Source organism: Mustela nigripes, chromosome 2 (assembly GCF_022355385.1).
Source record: "Mustela nigripes isolate SB6536 chromosome 2, MUSNIG.SB6536, whole genome shotgun sequence".
Classification (NCBI taxonomy): domain Eukaryota; kingdom Metazoa; phylum Chordata; class Mammalia; order Carnivora; family Mustelidae; genus Mustela; species Mustela nigripes.
In genome coordinates, this window is record NC_081558.1 from 47,122,975 (window position 1) to 47,143,186 (window position 20,212).

At 38.6% G+C, this 20,212-nt stretch overlaps 1 protein-coding gene across 1 annotated transcript in view; it reads left to right on the plus strand.

Moving 5' to 3' along the window:
- ARL8B (ADP ribosylation factor like GTPase 8B) overlaps positions 1-12,713 on the plus strand; it is a 51,470-nt gene extending 38,757 nt beyond the window's left edge. Inside the window, 5 exon segments of the mRNA XM_059390204.1 lie at positions 1,035-1,108; positions 1,855-1,948; positions 4,881-4,948; positions 5,349-5,419; positions 10,620-12,713. Coding sequence (XP_059246187.1) covers positions 1,035-1,108; positions 1,855-1,948; positions 4,881-4,948; positions 5,349-5,419; positions 10,620-10,669 — 357 coding nt within the window. The 3' untranslated portion in view covers positions 10,670-12,713.
- The last annotated feature ends 7,499 nt before the right edge of the window (positions 12,714-20,212 follow it).

Consider the following 20,212-nt stretch of genomic DNA (forward strand, 5'->3'; position numbering starts at 1 on the left):
GAAATAAAAATCCCATGTTTGAGATCCTGTATTTGGAATTACATTTGTATTGGTATTATATTATTTCATGGACAGTATTTTATATTGAAAGATAATTTATTTATAATACTGGTAATTTAATATTATATTTGTGGTACATATATAGTAACCCAGCTTTCTCTTTCTTTGCTACTAAGTGCTGAAATTAAAACTGTGAAATAAGAAAGCTAACTAGGTAAACATAATATTGTTTTGAGAATGAGTTTGACAGGTTTAATTAAATCCTGGACTGTTGGATTGTTTACCAGGGGATATATTTTAGTTTTTTTGGGTGTGTTCTATAGTTCATGGGAGTCTACTTGTAACTGTCTGAGCCTTTACAGTCCTTTCACCTAATTCCTATGGCTCACAGAAGCTGCTTACTAAATTCTTTCTGGAGCTCATCTAATGAAGCTTCTCATTTTTCATGTATAGGTTTTTTTTTTTATGCATATTACAGGTGTCTGTCCCTAAAGTGGAAGCCTAAAGTGGAAGCCTTTTGAAGACAAATACCATGACTTAAGACGTTTAGGTAGCTCAGTGTCCAGAATAATACCTACAGAGTAGGCAGAACTATGGAATTATTGTGGGTAGTAGCTTTCTTATAGATACAGTAAATTTGTAAATGATTAGGCATTAATGCATACCCAGTCAAACAATTAAATCTTAATAGATTGTGGATGATGCTTGGTTCGGTACATGCTGAAAGTGTTCTCTTAAAGATATATTTTCAATACAGAAATTTATTGGTTAGCAAGCAAAGAAGGTATTGCACAAAATTTTCTTTAGTAGAACTTATTAGATCCCGTGTAAACATATGAAATATGAGCTTCAAATTTAGAGGTGGACCCAAGAGCTTCTAGATTAAGAACTTGTTTCAGCTTAAGTTTTTCAGGAGTAATTTGGCTCTGACATTGTGGAAATGGGCGTATCTGCCTGATTTTATTCTCCTGCTACTTTTTCTTTCAAAGTATTACTTAAAATATCTTTATTAAAAATTCTCTCTTGATTTAAAGATTTGGGACATAGGAGGACAGCCCCGATTCCGAAGCATGTGGGAACGGTACTGCAGAGGAGTCAATGCCATTGTGTAAGCGCTTCTTAAAAAGGTCAATTTAGGCTTCCGGGAAAAAACTTGTTTTTAATACTTGCAAAGCTCAATTTTTATTTCATGCAGTAATAGTCTTTATTAGTGTAATCCCATTAATACAAAACTTTAACAAATTTAATCATAAATGAGAGTTTTAGGGTTTTTTTTGTTTATGCTGCTAAGAACTAAGGGTTATAAATGTTTTACTGTCATATATTAGCATCTAAATATAGTCTGTTTAAAAGTTTTTTTAAAGATTATTTATTTATTTATTTCACAGACAGAGATCACAAGTAGAGATGCAGGCAGAGAGAGAGGGAGGAAGCAGGCTCCCCGCTGAGCAGATAGCTCGATGCAGGACTCGATCCCAGGACCCTGGGATCATGACCTGAGCTGAAGGCAGAGGCTTTAACCCACTGAGCCAACCAGGCGCCCCTGTTTAAAAGTATTTTTGAGTACTGAGCTTTTCTTTATCTGGGTCTTTATTATTAACAATTTCAGTGATGTAAATCTTTTTTTAAAGTAAGTTTGTTTGTTTGTTTGTTTATTTATTTATTTAAGTAATCTCTACACCCTATATGGGGCCCAAACTCACAGTCCCAATATCAAAAGTCGCATGCTATTCTGACTGAGCCAGCCAGGTGCCCCTTAGTAGTGTAAATTTGAAAATTAAAAATCTTCACCCCTAATTGTGACCATCAGAGAATTTGGAGACAAGAGATACTGAAGTCACTTTTTCTTTTAAGTTATATGATAGATGCTGCTGATCGTGAAAAGATAGAAGCCTCTCGAAATGAACTACATAATCTTCTAGATAAGCCACAGTTACAAGGAATTCCAGTAAGTATGGGGTTCTTGTTATTTTATATGATTATAAGAGTTATTATTTTTAAAATTACGATTTATTATGTTAAATGTCTTAAGATCTTAAAAGACTTTTTAACTGAATATTAGCCATATACTGGGTACTGTGCTTTTTATTAATTTCTTAACCAGCTAGTTATTAAACTATATACAATAGGAGCAGTGCTCAGTCCTGGGGTTACAGTGATGAACAGAAGTGTACAGAAGCATGCTTCCTGCCATCATGGAGCTTATGGTTTAGTAGGAAAGGTAGATGCCATGAAGTCAATTGAATAATACAGCTCTGATAAGTGCTATGAGGGAGAGGTACCTGGGGCCTTGAGAATTATAAGTTAGAGGGGAAATTTGATCTAGATTGGGGGAAGAAAGAAGGATTCTCTGAGGAATCGATGCTTGAGCTGAATGGTGAGGATATGTAGACATGTGAGGAAAAGAGAGTTGTAGCCAAAGCCTTTTGGTAGGAGGAAGCAAGGCACTGAGAAGAGGCCAGTCTCCCTAGAGCAAAAGCAGAGTGAGAGGGTGGGGAGAGTGTGGTAAGCCATGTGGCAGCTAGGGTACTAAAGGGAGGCTGGGCTGGACTATGTGGGAAACTGTTGCTAGTTTTAAAGCTTTTTTCTGAAGTGTTTCTTTTTTCTTTTCCTTTTTTTTTTTTTTTTAAAGATTTAATTTATTAAGAGAGCATGTGTGGGTGGGGGAAGGGGGAGGAGCAGAGCAGAAGGAGAAGTAGACTTCCCTGAGTACAGAGCTGGTGGGAGGGTGTCCGACCCCATGACCCTGAGCCAAAAATCAGGAATCAGACGATCAACTGCTCCACTGACCGGCCGACCGAGCCACCCAGACACTCACTGTTGTAGTATTTTAAATGTCAGATTTATTACTTGAGTCATTGTGATTTCATTTTAAGAATGGGTTAAAGTGGCAAGGGGGACTATAAGGAGGGTAGTTTTGGGAAGCTGTTGGAAGTTGTCTTGGCAAATTACAGTACCATGGGTTAGGGTGGTAGTAGACAAGATGATGAGAAGGATACAGATTTTAGGGATATTTAGGAATGCTGTCTACCCGACGACATACTGGATTGGAAGAAGAGATAGAAAGAATAATTCCTAGTTGTTTCTGGTTCATGAAGTTAGATGGAAGGTGGTGCCATTTGTTGAGCTGAAGAATGTTGGCAAAGGACCATGCGTTAGCCTCATGACAAGTTCATGAACGTCAAATACTTGAGGTATATTATCTCAGGTAATCCTAACAACATAATGAAGTTTGTGGTTATCCCTCCTTTAGAACAGTTGTTCTTCACAGTTACATGGCAACATTACCTGTTATGCAACAGGTTTCGAATCCATGTCTATCTGACTTCAAAGCCTATTCTATTTTTTAAGTGTTAAAACTTAGTTCTGTATACCTACCAGAAGTAAAAATCAGTCTTCCCTTAAGGTCACCATAAGCCTTCTTAGTTGCAAGCAGTAAAAAGCTGACTTATGTGGAAAGGAATTCATTGAAGGGATATTGGGTAGCTCACAGAGTCTCTGAGAAGGCTACACATAAGCAGGTTCAAGAAATAAGCTGGAACAAGGAAGTAACCAGCTGCTAGAATCACATCCAAACTCACACCACAGAGTAAGTCTGTTGACCACATGCAGTTTCTGAACACTAGACATAATTGTTCTGATTGGAAAGTCATTTAGCTGTTTCCTTTTCTCTATCAGAATGGTTCTCTATCCTGCTTTCTTGCATCTCTGCCTCTGCATGGAAAGGTTTGGTTCATCCTAGATTATGCATCCATGCTCTAGCAGAGGAACTGGTGGAAAAATTATCCATAGAAGCAAGTAGCTTTATCAGGAGGCAGGTTCATAAGGTAGGAGGAGAGTTCTTAAATGTAGTAAGAGGGCCAAAATGCCAGGTAACCCCGAAACTGACAGCTGATCACAAATGTCCATGATATTATTTTTAGAAATTCAGTCAGGTCTAGCCTGAGAACCTGGTGTGACTTAAATAAGAGTATGGAGAGGGGTGAAAGTTGGGGAAGGGGAGACAGGCTGTAGTTTAACATTGTCCTGTGAGCTCCCAGTTTCCCCAGCTCTCTCTGCCTTTGTCCTTGTCTCTTGGTCCTTTGTGCAGAGTAAGTATCTTGGTCCTATGAGTAGAAATGGTCAAAGTGTATGGAGTAGAGTGGGGATAGGGGTGTATTAAGTGAAAGAAATAGTTATGGTAAGGTAGACATGGCATGTATATTGTTGGGATGGGTCAAAGATTACATGTTCTTAGAGAACACTGATTTAGAGTATGGATATTCTCAAATATGTTATATGTACTCAAATTCTTTTTCTTCTCTAAGGCAGAAAGGACTTATCTGAGACAGAGTGGTGGTTGGGAAGCCTCTCTGCTTTCCTTTCTTTTCAAAGCACATCTAGCAACCAGATGATACCATTTCTTCATAGAGCTTATGACTGCTATATTTATCCTAATTTCCAGACTTAACCATTGTCTTAGAATATTTATACATGATATTCTGTAGGATGGATTGGGAATTTTTAAGCATACTTATGTGTTTGTATGATTGATGGCTAACAAAAATGGTTAAAAAATTGTTCCCCCATTCTTGGTTATGTTAAGATCATATTCACATTATGTAGAGATTTATGTAGAAATTGGAGAATTCATACCATAGAATTGTAACATTTTAGTAGAAGTTGGCAGCCATGTATTGAATTTGGGGCATTGATGCAGTAGAAGTTGAAATGAATACTAATTTGAATGACTAAGTAAGTGAGATAGGCCACCAGTTAAACAAATATGCCTCAATATTATGGTAGCGTTCCAATTTTAATGTCCACAGATATGACTATCATATGGTCCTGTGACCTTTTCTTACATAAATGTTTATTGTTAATATCTTTTCTTTTTAAAGGTGCTAGTACTTGGAAACAAGAGAGATCTTCCTAATGCCTTGGATGAGAAACAGCTAATTGAAAAAATGTATGTTTTAAGAATGAATGATGGTGTTTTTTTTTTTAAAAAAAGGGTTCTAAATTACACTGTTTTGCCTAATACTTTGTATTATATTATTAGTATTTTTTAAATATTTTATTTTTAAGTAATCTCTACATACAACATGGAGCTTGAACTTAAAACCCCGAGATCAAGAGTCATTCATATGCTCTTCTGAGCCAGCCAGGCCCTCCTGTTATTTAGTAGTTACAGCCATGTGTTTGGGCAAACATGGTAAATTTGGCCTACCAGACAAGTGAATTTCTAAAATTTTCATAGTAGTAAAATAATTTCTTCAGTATAAAAAGATAAGAAAATTGAACAAAGAATGATAGGTATGATAGTTATTTTAAGTACAGACTTATTGTCTTAATTCTGCTTCTTATAGGAACCTGTCTGCTATTCAAGATAGAGAAATTTGCTGCTATTCAATTTCTTGCAAAGAAAAGGATAATATAGGTAAGAAATGACTGTGAAAGAAATGACTATCACGGGAAGGGATGTCTTAATGCTCCTTACTCTTTATTATTCCCAGTTCTAAGTGACTTCTTTTATAGAGGACTGTTGTTTTTATCTAAGGAAAAGCAATAGACATTATATCTTTTGACAGCAAATACAACATCCTGAATGTGCCCTATGCTATTTAAAGAAGTAAATGAAATAGACATGAAGTTAAACATTATGTGTTATCAATTTATTGTATTAATTTTGGCAGAGTTAGTATCCAGCTATGCTTTGTAACAAAATGTTTTTGAAATAAGACTATAAAAATTGGTCCGTAGGCATTAAAACAGTTGTTCATTTATTGAACCAGTATATTACTGTAATGTTAGTACTCAGTTGGAAATATAAGCCAAAAGTACTCTTTATGTATTTAATGTCTGTATTAATTTCCTAGAACTATCATAGCAAAGTACCACAAACTGGGTGGTTTAAAACAGCAGAAATTTATTTTCTCAAGTTGAGGTTGGTTAGGTGTCCAAAATCAAGGTGTCAGCAGGGCCATGAAGGCTGTTGGAGAATGTCCTTCCTTGCTTTTCTTAGCTTGTGGTTGCCGGCTGCCTTTAACATTCTTTGATATATTGATGCTTCCCTCCATTTTCTGCCTCTGGCTTCATATAGCCTTCTTCTTTGTGCATGTCTGTGTGTGTATTTCCTCTTCTTACAAAGATAGATACCATTGGATTAAGGCCTACCTTCATTCAGTATGATCTCATGTATCTGTAAAGACAATTTTTGAATAAATTCTGAGGTTCTAGGTAAGTGTGAATTTTTAGGGGAACAGTATTCAGTCCAATACAGGATCCTTAAAGAATTCAAGTATCTGGTTGAACTTCAGTTTCTTAACTGATTTGTGAGAGGTTATTTAATAAACGTGGATTGGAATGGGTGAGAAGGATCAAAAGGTAAAGAGGAAAGATGAAAGATTTGACAAGATGAATGGCTATTCAACCTCTTAGCTATTTGAGTGAAAAGACCTATAATGGTGCAATAAAATATCCTCACAGGAAAGTGTACCTTCGTGACAAAAAGCTACTAAGGCTAAGTCACACAGTTCTTGTCTGGTATGACAGGTTCAACCAAAGTGTGAGAGGAGAGTTTAATGCATGTACCTTGAAGCAGCTGGGTAGGAGCCTAGAGATTTTCATGGTACCTTTACCTCTCCCAGTTTGGTGGTCACTAGTGAAAAAAATTGCTTTGTGGGCCACTACAGAAAAATGAAGCTGTCCATCATTGCCACATAATTGGCTTAACAAACAGCATGGGCATTGGAGTCCTGCAGCCTCAGGCCAGAACACTTGGTCCTAAGTTACTTTCTGACTGGTTTTGGATAAAGCACTTAACCTCCCTGATCCCCAGTCTTTACTCATCTATAAAATGGTGATAATGGCAGCAATTTAAAAATTCTTTAGTGAGAGGGAGTGTGAAAATGCATGGCAGCATTTGACATATGGTGGATGTCATGTGGGTGTATTAGTTTTCTATTGCTACTGTCAGTTAGAAGCCTGTCATAGTTCTCACAGAACTAGAAATGAAGGACTGAAATGACAGGTTGTGTTCTTTTTGGAGACTCTAGGAGAGACTCCATTTCCTTGTCTTTTCCAGCTTTTAGATACTGCCTGCATTCTTGGCTCATGGCTCCTTCCTCCAACTTCAAAGTCAAAAATATGGTGTCTCTGACCATTCTACCATAGTCACACTTCCAATTAAAAAAAAAAAAAAACCAGCAATATCTTGTATTGGAGTAGAATGTAATACGTAGTACCAACACATATGTTTAGAAGAATGTATTGTTATTTTTTTCTCTTTAGCCTCATTCAGTATGTATTGGTTCTCATCATAGTTAACTTTTTCCCCACTCAGTTCTAGTCTTATCAACTCTTTCCTCACCCCTCCTCAGACATGCTCTGATAAGCTCAAAGTGTTGATAGTTTTCTGGCTAATTCTGGGCTTCCTTTATTTTTTATTTTTACTTTTTTTTATGATTTTATTTTTAAGTAGCTGTACCCCCAGTGTGGGTGGGTGACTCCTGAGATCAGGAGTCACATGCTCTGCCCACTGAACCAGCCAGGTACCCATGGGCTTCCTTTAAAGAGCACCCAAAAGGAATCTGAACCTAATACTTTGCTGATGGACACAAGCTGTCCTCTATTAAATGGGAATAGAATAAGGGACTTGCTATATTATGAGCATTTAGTTAATTTGAGAAAAGACTCTTCAAGCACTTAGGGTTTACTTAGAGTTATTATTTAAAAAAAAAAAAAAAATCCTCCCCCTCCTTACGTGTTAGGAGGAATTCTTGTTAAGTTTTAAGTTGGGTCCCTAAGAGAGCATTTACTTATATACACTGGTTCTCACTGAAGGATTTTCCCCCAGGATACATTTGGCAGTGTTTGGAGACACTTGGTTGTCATAAACGAAAGTGTGATGCTGGTACTTAGTGGGTAGAGACCAGGGATGTTCTAAAGATGCTACAGTCCCCACAACTAATTGTCCAGTATAAAAGGTCAGTATTGGTGAGGTTGAAAAACCCTGTTCTGCATACGCTAACCATAATCTTAGGGCGTTGTGCTATTCTGTAAATCCATTTTACTCCTTTATACTCTCTCGTATTTTATAAAATAGGGGGAAAAAGTTATTGAAAAGAGAAAAAAAAATCCTTTGTTTTACTACCTTGACAAACCAGCCGTATACTTTCCTGAAAAAATCTTGTGAGCTTATTTAGGAAGTAAATCAAAGAGAGTTGGTGAGAACTACTTTTGTTATTTGAGGCTGACTTCATAGTCTGTCATAAAGCTCCATAGTCACCAGTTTGTGATTGTAGAACTCCTGCTTCACTTAGTAGTATCTGAGCCCAAGGAAATGGATCCACTCTTACTGGATTCAGAACAAGTAGATTGTAAATCAGAATGCCTGTTTTATTTGGAGCAAGAAATATAACAGCTAAGTAGATTAGACTTTTTGGATAGTCAAATCTGAACATCCTCCCTATTTTCACCTTTTACAACGTATTTCAGAACCAAATTTATGAATTTACTAAATTTTTCCTGAAGTATCTCAGTGCACACAGGTGGCACAGGTGGTATATTCTCCTTCCAGCTTCCCAGTGTGGTGTATGAAATACTTCAGTAATGTGTCCTTCAACACAGAACAGATTACTTCTGTGAACATGATCTTTGCAAAGATAACTCCTTCATCTGAGTATCATCTTTCTTTTGTTGTTCTTTATTTTTTTTTAAATTATGTTTGTTTATTAGAGAGCATGAGAAGGGGGGGGTCAAAGGCAGAAGCAGACTCTCTGCTGAGCAAGGAACCCCATGTGGGACTCGATTATGGGACTTCGGGATCATGACCTGAACGGAAAGTAGTTGCTTAACCAACTGAGCCACCCTGGCACCCTAAGTATTGTCTTTATTTTCTGCTTTTTTAATCTAGTCTTAAGGATCCATTTGTCTTTAGGATATAATTTCGACTGATGTCCACAAGCTTTGTTTTAAGTGACTTTCTTAAATATTTAAACCTAGGCCTTCCACCGTCAGATTTACTTTTCTCCCCATTCAATTCTAATGAATGTGGCCTTGCTTTTGACTACATACTGCAGTCTTCCTTTTAAAGTGCACATGATCTGGTTCAGTAATCAGGTTAAATCATTGTTTCCACAGCTCTGAACAGGTTGCATTTCTTCAGATCTTAGCTCTAGGGTATTCTTTACATGTGTGTGGCTTACAGTTTCTATAACATGTTATTAGCTTGGAAACTGAATTTGCATTCATCTTTCAGGTTTGGAGAATTGAGTGCTGCATCTGATAGATTCTCACATACCCTTTTTATGGATGACATATTTTTAAAGAATTCAAGGACAGTAACTCACTGTTTTGACTTAGCTGCCTTCTCTTGTCAGTCTAAGTGCTTTTTTGGGGGACTAATCTTAGCTGTGATAGCTGCAGCTGCCACCTCTGGACACCTCTTACCAGAGATCAGTAAAACTATCTGCTGGACATCTCCATGCCTGTTACCTTCTACACGTGAAATCTGATGTGCTCTGTTGCTAACTTATCTTTTATTTTTCTCAAGTCTGTTCTTTAACCACTGTGTTTGTCAAAAGCTTTATGACAAACACAACTCACTGAGGCTGGAAGATTCTTTCTCTGTTTGTATGTTGGTCAGCTCCACATTTTCCTTCTTCCATTCCTACAGCACTTGTTTGCTTCAGGCGGTTTTTGTCACTACTCCTGTTGTGATAGTCATTGTCTATACTGACAACTCCAAGTGGTCCTCTTTTGCCATTGATCATTCTAAAATAAGCAAATATAATTTCCTTGCTTAAAATTCCCCAGTAATTTCCAGTTGACTTGAGAATAAAACCCAAACTTGGTAGCATCTTAGAGTGGTATACAAGGTTATCTAGCTCCCTCTAGCCCGTGGTTCTCAGTTGAGGACAGAAGACATTTTTGCTCCTCAGGGGACATTTGGCAATCCCTGGAGATATTATTGATTGTCACAATTGCAGGTGTGTAGGGAGGTAGATAATGGCATCTAGAGGTAGAGGTCATGGATGCTGCAAAATAGTCTGCCATGCACTGGGAAGGCCTTCTTCCATCCCAGCGAAGAATTACCCAGTCCAAAAGGTCAAAAAGGTGAAGTTGAGACCCCGGCGGTAGCCTTAGTGTTGAATGGCAGCCTCTTCCCCTGTACTATGCTTCATCCACATCTTATCACATATAATCCATCTAGATCTCCACCCTGTTCACGCTTTTGTTTATTCTTTTGCTTTTATTGTTTCCTTTGCCTGGAATTCTGTGGGGCAGTCCTCCTCCCAGTCCCAAATGAGTTTGTCTATGTTTACCAACCTTGAGGTGCATTCCTGGCACTTCATATACAGTACTACCTTAACAGGCAGTCAGTAAATTTTTGAATGAATAAAAGATGGCACAGGCTGTCCTGAGCACAATTTAACTTTTAAATCAGAGACTGCTGAGTCTCTCATAATTCCTTAGAATGTCCTCTTGAAGTTTAGGTAATGGAGAATAGTATAGATGAAAAAGCAGGACAGGGCCAGCATGTACTTTGAATTAGCTGCATTTTAAGTACTGTCTCTCATGTTTAGTGTCTTAACTTTGATCTTAACACCTTCAATTTTTTTCCCCTCCATCTTTAGATATCACACTTCAGTGGCTTATTCAACATTCAAAATCTAGAAGAAGCTGAAGCATCTCCTGAAGTCTTCCAGTCCTTCCTGGCTATAATCCTAGAATTACTGTCCGTTCCTCTGAAGTACTTCCCAGAATACGGTCCTTCCTAAACCCAAGAAATTGCCTTTTTCAGAGTTTATTTCTCTTGTGCACTGCTGAAGATGTGTATCCCTAATCCTCCATAAAGAATCAGCTAGAGTTGTCATGATAAAGTCAGCACACACAGAAAAGCTTCTCATACATACTTGTCTTAAACAGTGTGGAGAGCCTTTTTTTTTTTTTTTTTTTGGGAACTAAAACAAAAACACTTGACCATCTTAAATCAAGAAAATTGCATATTTCTGTTCTGGTCTTTCTGGGCCAGATTTTTATATTGGTTTTCAGTAAATGTCTATGATATTTCATTGTAGAATTCATTTGCTTAATACTGATACTGACTTGATACAGCATGAAGTTTCTAGTGCCACACAGTATTTAGAAAACCTTTAGCTTGACTCATGTGGGATATAAACATAATGTTTACATATCTCACAAATGCATGTGAAATGTATAATTACACCTTGGGAATTTAAAAAAAATGGTCTTCAAAGAGTGAGCTGAGGCACCAGATCAGTGTTGTTATGGTTTTTTACACTGGTGAGATCATATATGAACTTTTAAAACATCTGCTTTCTGAGAATTCTTCACAGATAGCAGTTGGGGATATGAGAGGAACTAAGGCATGCTGTTGTATATCTGTCCCAGATCATTACTTCTCTATTTTTTCTTCTTTTTCTTTTTCTCTTATTCGGGGTTGCGGGGGGGCTCAACACACTTTTTTAAAGGGTTGGGAATTGATTTTCTCAAAGGCTTTCATGGATTTAGAGCATTCCAGCCAATGTAATAAAATGTGTTAAGAATGTCAGACTTTGTTAACAAACACCTGTTTGTTCTTTCTATCTCTAGTCATTAAATCAGTGCTGCTGCATGACACTCTAACTCTCGACTTTTTATATCCAGTCAGACTTTCAGCACAATAGATACTTAGAAACAAGTAAAAATTCTTATTTTTCTCTCTTATTGAGGTAAGGTTTGGCACTCTTTTGTCTGGTGCCATTAGACATCTTGATTATTGTGACAACTCTAGACCTGCCTGCTCTCTCTAATGTAATCATGCACAACGTCTACAGGTTGTTTAATAATCAGTCACACAGAGAACTGAGGAACTGATGCTGTGTATTGTTTGCTTCTACTATACGGAGATGTATAAAAACTTAAAATGAACATGTTTTGTAGTTTAGTGATGTCCATATACATAAAGGGACACATTAATACTGGTTCACTTGTAAATTGTTATTCACATAAACCACTGTAGTAGATAAAACTTTATGCTACACCCGCTTATGTGTTGCCTCACACTGTGTGTGATTTTGTTTCTTTTGTTAAGCAGCACTCATGTAGACAGTGCATTTCCATAGATGTTGAGCACTCAAAAGTGCAGTCAACAGTTGTTTTAATGAATACCAGTTTTAATTTATAGACTGCCATGGCCTTAACAATATTCTGTACAAAATACTGCACTGTGTTGCACAGATACTACTTGTTTTTCTCCATTCACATTTTTATGAGTAGAATCTCAGCTTTTAAAATTCTGTTCTTATTCTTTGAAGCGTGTTGCATACTTCCCTGATGGGATGGATGGTTCTGTAAATGAAGGGATATTTAAACTTGCTCAACACCGTTAATGGTTACTGTGAACCATTACAAAGAATGTGGCAATTTGCTTGTGCCTGAAAGGAGGAATTGGAACTAAAGTGAGTGACTGTGTGGGGACCGCATAGGTTCGTTAATTGACCTATAGCTAAAACTTAATGTTTATGTGTCTGTTCATTGCTTTCAGCATTTCAAGACATCCAAACTCTACTACCAACATTTTCCTGTGCATTAACTTCTGCATGTGAAAACTTAACAGTTACTGAACTTTGTAAATACGTGAATTTTTTTATTTAGGTGATGCATTTTTTTGTCTGTTTACTGCTCTTCTCAGCTTTATTCAATAAACTTGCATTTTGAGGGTTGTATTGACAGTTTTAACTTAAAATGTGCAACGTAATGGAAGGTGCTGATTTTTTTGGAAGGGGTTGGGAAGAAAGTTACGATGAGCAAGTGCCATAGACAGTGTGCTAGAAAGAAATCAGTTCATTTCTCAAAGAATTGAGTCTGCAAGTTAGTTAAAATAGAAATAAACTTTTAAAATAACCACAGGGTTGATAGTGCGATTTTTTTGGGCGGACATGGTGGAGGAGATGCTGTTACTTGTAAACCATCCTGATACACCAAACTTAGGACTTCTGGAAGTGGCAAGAGCTAGTTGTATAGACATTTTATAATTTATTTGTTTCAAAAGTTATAATAAAAATCTAATAAACTGAAATTGCAAGGCAGGCCTACTTCTCTTCCAGAATGAAAAGATGTTAAATATCAAAATGGTGGTTGTCCCACAGAAACATATATTTTTTTAAAAGATTTTATTTATTTGACAGAGATCACAAGTAGGCAGAGAGGCAGGCAGAGAAGGGGGAGAAGCAGGCTCCCCGCCGAGTAGAGAGCCTGATGAGGGGCTCGATCCCAGGACCCTGAGATAATGACCTGAGCCAAAGGCAGAGGCTTTAACCCACTGAGCCACCCAGGTGCCCCCCAGAAGCATATTTTTAAGGTAAAGCCATTTGGCCTACTTCCCTAGTGTGGTATATGTTTTGCATTATAAAAGTGAACATTTATCTCATCAAAGCTATTGCAGAAATGATCTTAGGTAGTTTTACTCAAGAAAAGTTAGCTTGGCTCTTCTCTATAGCCATACTGTTAATCTTTACAGCTAAACCTTGTTGGCCAGTTGGATGTGATTTAGCATGTCTGGACAGAAGTCCTTAGGATATCTGGTTTCATTTCTTGTATGGAATTGGTGGAGACGTTTTCGTCAGCAGTTAACTTGGTCCTCTTCTCGTCACCCTCCTACCAAAGGGATTTTTAAAAAAGATTTTATTTATTTGAGAGAGAGCGGGTGCGTGAGCATGAGAAGGGAGAGAGTCAGAGGGAGAAGCAGACTTCCTGCTGAGCAGGGAGCCCTATTTGCGACTGAATACCTGGGACTCGGGATCATGAGCGTAAGGTAGTTGCTTAAAAACTGAGCCACCCAGGCGCCCCAAAGTGAATGTGATGTGTGGGGAAGGAGTGGGAAGTATAGAAGGATAGAAGGTTAGTTTTATCCTTGATTTTAAGCTTTTAACTGCTTTCAAAAATTGAGACTTCTAAAATAGGTTCCTTTGATTCAGTCAAAGGAACAAAATTCTCTATGTGTTGGACTGTGGCTACTTTAGTATTCATTGTTTTGACTGAGGAACTAATTGCTTTGTGTAGTTCTAGACATACAGGATCAAGTTACACTGAAATCCTGTTGATTTGATAATTCTAGCCTCCTCACCTGGTAGATGGCAGCTGGAGTCGAAGTCTGAATTTACTGTAGCCAGCATTATAAAGTAACATCCACTTGGCCAAATACTTTAAAAATGCCATCATGGGGAAACCACCATATTGAGTGATGGAAAAATTTTGTTCTCTTACAAACTTTTAACTGTTGTGCCCTCAACAATGTATATGCCTGTGAAGATGATTGAAAAGAAAATAATGCAAACGCTAGCCTTGCCAACTTCCTTAAGCTTGTAGTTCTACAATGTGTGGCCTGCTGCAGGTGTTTCCTGTTGATTAGTAAATAGCCTCTGCACAATTTCTGTTTAAAACTCAGCTATTACTAAAAATGGGTGCTTTTGTAATTATTGCTGCTTCTTGACTGTTCTTAGGGAAACAGAAGCAATTCATTGACATGCCAGATAGATTGCAGTGGGAAGTTTCTTAATCTAAGCAATCGCAGTAGTCATTCATTATTCCATTTCATTAACAAGCCCTCTCTTCAGTAAGGTAATTTCTATTTTAAAACTGCAAGGCAGCTGGTAACTTAGGTAATGCAGATTTCCTAGCAGGAATCAGAGGGGGAAAAAATATACTTTAACTGCACTTTATTGGGGCTTGCAGGTCATGAATTTATAAGAGGAAAGGATGGGTAGGAGAATAATTTGTCAAGTTTAAAATGCTAATGTAGTTTGACTCTGACAGGAGTGCTGGATTGACATCTGAGAAAATGGGTTCCTTTCTTTGTTATTAACTGATTTGTGTGGTGAGTTGCTGAATTGTCTCTGGCTCTGTAGTTTTCCCATCTGTAAAATGAGAGAGGATTTCTAGTATAATTTCTCCTAACAGGCTACCACCATTTTAGGAGCCAAGAGATGTGGATGATAGTAAAACAGCAGAGTAGATGAAAAGACCCACTTGGCCTAGTGAATATGTTAATTTTCCATGTTTTTCATCTTGGAAATAATCCAAAAGTACAAATATTTATATTTTAACACAGTTAAGAGTGGAGATCACAGACACTTTACAGAATCAAACAATAACTTAGATTTTATTTGAAGGAAATGCTATAAAACATACAGGCTTATAACTTGAAGACCATTTAAAAAAATTAAAGTTATTTCTCCCAGACTGCAGAAAATTGTTTATTCTGGTATACAATGTGGAAAACACATACCTACTACCAATTTGGGGGCAAACTATTTTAGAGCTAATGTTTAACACTGCAGTGTTACTGGGTTCTGCTAGAATTGATTTGGCGCTTGGAGAAAACTGCAACAGTTAGAAAATACTTCTTTTCGTAGTATTGAGAGGAGGAAAAATACCTTGGGGCCTCTGGGGAGCTCACTTGTTAAGTGTCTGCCTTCGGTTCAGGTCATGATCCCAGGGTTCTGGGATCAAAGCTCGCATCGGGAAGCCTGCTTCTCCCTCTCCCACTCCCCCTGTTTGTTTTCCCTCTCGCTGTCTTTCTGTCAAAATAAATCTTAAAAACAAAACAAAACAAGAAAATCAATATAATCCCTTTTGAACATGGGAAATAGAACATTAATGTATTTCCAATTATGGTGTCTTCTCCAGCCAGCTTTTACACATAGCTTTGGCCTACCCTCAGTTTTGTACCGTCTTTATCACACAATGTGCCGTCTTGTTCCTATATATGAAAAGTCCACCATTTCTATCTACCAGTTACCCAGTATTTTTCTAAGGAAAAAGAAATACGTATTTATCATACCACTGACCGACTTAATGAAAGCACAAGCTCTCCTCACCCTTCAAAGAAGGTTAAGAACTTTTATGATAACTACTTTCTCTGGAAACATCAGTGACCTAAAGGGTGGGGCAGGCCTATGAATGGTGAATATCACTTCTTGATGGATAACCACTGCATAGTGGTTTAGTAGTTAGAACAGGTGGGGAAGAGAAGGTAACCACTTATTTTCCTAGATTCCATTTATTTTTTGAATGATTTTTAATAGGTAAGTCACATGATTCAAAAATCGAAAACACCCTAAGAAACATGATGGTCTGACCCATGAATGAGTATCCACTCTTCCACCACCACTCTGGTCTTACAGGTAATCCTTGTATCACTTTTCTATCACTATTTATTTTTCTAGTGTTTTCTTAATACAAAATACAAAAAGCAAATAGGAATATATATATGTCTCACTTTCTTACATAGAAAGCATACTGATTCGAACATGAATTTATCCAATTCCTGTGTCCTAGCAATCTTTCTATATCAGTGTATAGAGAGTTCCTCATTCTTCTTCATAGCAGCATGGTTCCCGTGCCATTGTCTATGTGTTTTTCACTGTTCTAGATTCCATAGTTTACCTAACTGGTCCCTTGTTGATAGGTATTTGGGTTATTACAACCTTTTGTTTTTGTGACCAATACTGCAGTGAATCATGTATGTGTGCAGCAATTCACAGAAGCTTATTTGTGTCAAAGGGTAAATGGGTTTGTACTTTGGCTAGTACAACTAGCCAAACTGTAAACTGTCCTTTACAGAGGATATGCCAGTTTTTATTTCTACCAGTTCCTGTTCCCTGTGTCTTGTCAGCAGAGTCTGTTGAGAGACTTCTGGATTTCTGCCCATCAAATAGAGTGGGAATGATAATTATATACAGTACAATTTTAAGCACATGAAATTTAGCTTTTCTTACCCAGCTGAGGAGACAATATTACCTTAATTCTGGTGTTGGATCTCTACCAAATTAATGTGATTATAGGTAATTTCCTCCTTTTCCCTACCCCTTTTTCTTAAGTCACCCCCCCAACCCTGCCTTTTAGAAAGTATACATTGCTTCATAAAGAAGCAGTACTCTTTCTTTTGTTTTGTTTTAAGATTTTTATTTACTTGACAGATCACAAGTAGGCAGAGAGGCAGGCAGAGAGAGAGGAGGAAGCGGGCTCCCTGTGGAGCAGAGATTCCCAGGACCCTGGAATCATGACCTGAGCTGAAGGCTGAGGCTTTAACCTACTGAGCCACCCAGGCATCCCACAGTACTCTGTTTTAAAAGTTACCATTATACCACTTGTTTTATATTATTGCTTTGGATGATAAATCCCTTATAGTTTCTTAGAGCAGAGAAATCCTCCTTGTAAGAGACTATTTTAATGCTTATATTTAACATAGGCATCTCTGGAAGTATCCTTGTACCCTTTGAGGTTATAGGGCCGAGCTGTTTTCTGGCTTTACAGTTTTAGGAACCTAGTGCGCTGATTGACTTAGACTCACAAGATTGATTCTGAAAACTGGAATGTCTGCTGATTTATTTACAATGGAGGATATCTTTAAAGGCACCAAAATATACCTCCTAGGTCACTTCCTTCACCTGTCAAAGTAAGAGGGAGATTGAATTTGGATCACCTTGTAGGATAGAATTCCAAATCACAGAGATTTAGGACCATGAGGTATAGAAGCTGGAACAGGTTAAGTAGAACTGGAATTAGATGTGAGGTTCCAAAGCTCTTTCTGCCCATGCTGGACTGGTAAGTTTTAGTCCTTGTCCAGTCTCATACTTGGTTTCCTTAGACACAGTTTTCTCCTAAAATAGTGCTTTGAAAATAGGAGGGGCTTACTTGTTTAATTCATCCAACAAACCTCAGATTCATATGTACCAGGTACTTTTACTAAATGAGTAGTGATAGTGCTCACCATGGAACACCGTTGTACACTATATACATTCAATACTTCAGTTCTTACCATTGCCGTATGCTCTGAGTACTGCTCTTATTACCCTCATTTTACAGATGGGAAAACCAGGAAAAATTAACTAACTTTCCAGGGTCACTCAGAGGCCAAAGCAATGACTTGAACATCTGGCAATCAGGGCTTCTGAGTCTGGATTTTTAGCTGTCATCTCTTCTGCGTCCCCCAGAGTGAAGCCATTTTTACCATAGTACATTTCATTTTTTTTTTTTTTTAAATCAGTCCCCTGATCATCTCCTGAGACTGTGCAGAAAAGCCTTTCATAAAGTTGATTTTTAAGGTTGAGGTTTTCTGATTACGTAAGGGTATTGTCCCAGTCTTAACAGCCACATTTACCTTGAGGGAAGACTTAGGCTAATCTAAAAGGCTAGCAGGAGATACTTCGTGTTCCTTTGGCTCAGTTTAATTCAAGACAAAACACTTTTTGAACCTGGCCCCCAAATCTTCGGCTGTGCCTTGCAGGGTGCTAATGTCAACAATGTTGCCAAGCCAACAGTGGTTTAGGAAGAATAGAAAAAGCAGTCTTCATCTGCTTTGTGGACCAGCTAGTTTTTTTAAACGGAAAGTTCAGGAAACCTGGGTGGTAGCTCTTTTTCTGCCCACCATAAGTAGCTCAGAGAACTTGAACCTTCCAACCTGATTTCTTCCATTAGGGCTTGTGGAATAGGCCTAAACAAGGCTTTCTGTGAAGATTAAACGGATCACATTTTGAAAACCGTAAGTTTTACCAGGACAGGCATCTTTCAGAAGTTGGATGGTTTTCTCTTTGTTTTTATTAGAGCTTGTCTCCAAATGTGAGGACAGGAGCTGACACTAATGTGGACTGCACTTAAGCAGGGAGCAAGAGCAAATTTAAAACTTTTAAAATTTGCAGTATAATAATTACTAAGGGAACAACATATACCTTCATGTTCACATTCGGTTTTCAGGTTCTGGGAAGGCAGACCTGAAAGTCCAGGATCAAGTGCTAAGTTTGGATTTCTAGCAGGGTTCCTAGCTGCTGCACAGAGGAGTAAAAGAATCTCAGTAGGCAAAAGACCTTGGTTCAATCTCTTTATACTCTTTGATGCTTGGGCAGGTGTATCTCTCAGAATTTGGGGGGAGGGATAAGGCTCAGCCAAAAAACAAAACAAAACAAAACAAACCCACAAAAAGCCAGCCTTACTAGGTGCCAGTTACTTTGTGTTGTAATAAAATGTTTCTTTGAGTTCCCTCTGAGTCTCCATTACTTACACCTCTGTGTTGCAAAAAGTCCCCTGAGAATGTGATGATCGTACCCCATAACTTATCATCCTCTTAATCACTGCTTTGGTCACTCAGCCAGTCCCTGATTTGGGCCATCCATCAGTCTTTGCTTCCTATGCTTTTCAGAAACCTTAGTGTAACAAGGCATATGGTCTAACTTTGAGAGAACATCTTAACAGGTATCTACAAATGTAGCAAACAAAACAAAACCCCTACGCTGTTGAATCATTACATGAGAGCCCTAGTCCTTCAGAGCTGATATTTGCAACCTTCTTAATTATAGGAAGTAGACACAGAATGGGTAAAGTGATTTGACCAGGACTCTATCCTACAACCGAAAGGTTAGGTCGCTACTGTGGCGCACAGAAGAGATGGTGGGAGTAGCAGAGGTGGGAGGGGACTTGGTTAAATGAATTTGGCAAAAATAAGTCGGTGGTAGCGGCGGCCATGACTCTTACCCTTTTTTCTAAAGCTCCTATTTCCGAGACAAAGGCAGTATAGCCTAATTCAGCATTTCCTGAAATTGCCAGATGCTAAGAATTGTCCAAGAGCTCTTGGTATACAGACATTTCCAGGACCCTCCACTGGTATTTGCTAGGTCTACTACAAGATCTGGGAATACGTGTTTTACAATCACAGTGAGCGGTTCTTACAAATTAGGGTGTTCTGATGAAAAGAGTAGAATTCAGGATACCTTTTTGTGCGGTCCAGAGCTACCAGGTAGTACCCCACCCCCCCACAGTATACGACGGTCCTGTTAAAAACCCTGCCCTTGCAATGCAAAAGTAGCTCCTTTTACGAGGAAATGCTCCTTTCCCTCCTTTTCCTTACGTCTTTTAACTGGCACCATCCCTAACCTAGAGCTGGAGTGGCTTTCTCCGGTCCGGGCTAGGAGGGAGACACGCTCTGCCCGAAGACGCCTGGTTGGGGGCCACGTCTCCGTCCGGCGTCCCTCTGGTGCTCCCGTGCCGCGCTCCCATTGGCTGGAAGTTTCCTCGCTAGTAGCCCGAGCGGCCCTTACTCGCCACGCCAGCCCATCTGGACTCCGACCGCCCAGGGGGCGGGGCGAGATGATGGGGCGGGAGCCCGGGGGCGGGGCGGGGGCCCGGGGGCGGGGCGAGGGATGGGGCGGGGCCTCGCGGCGCTGCGGAA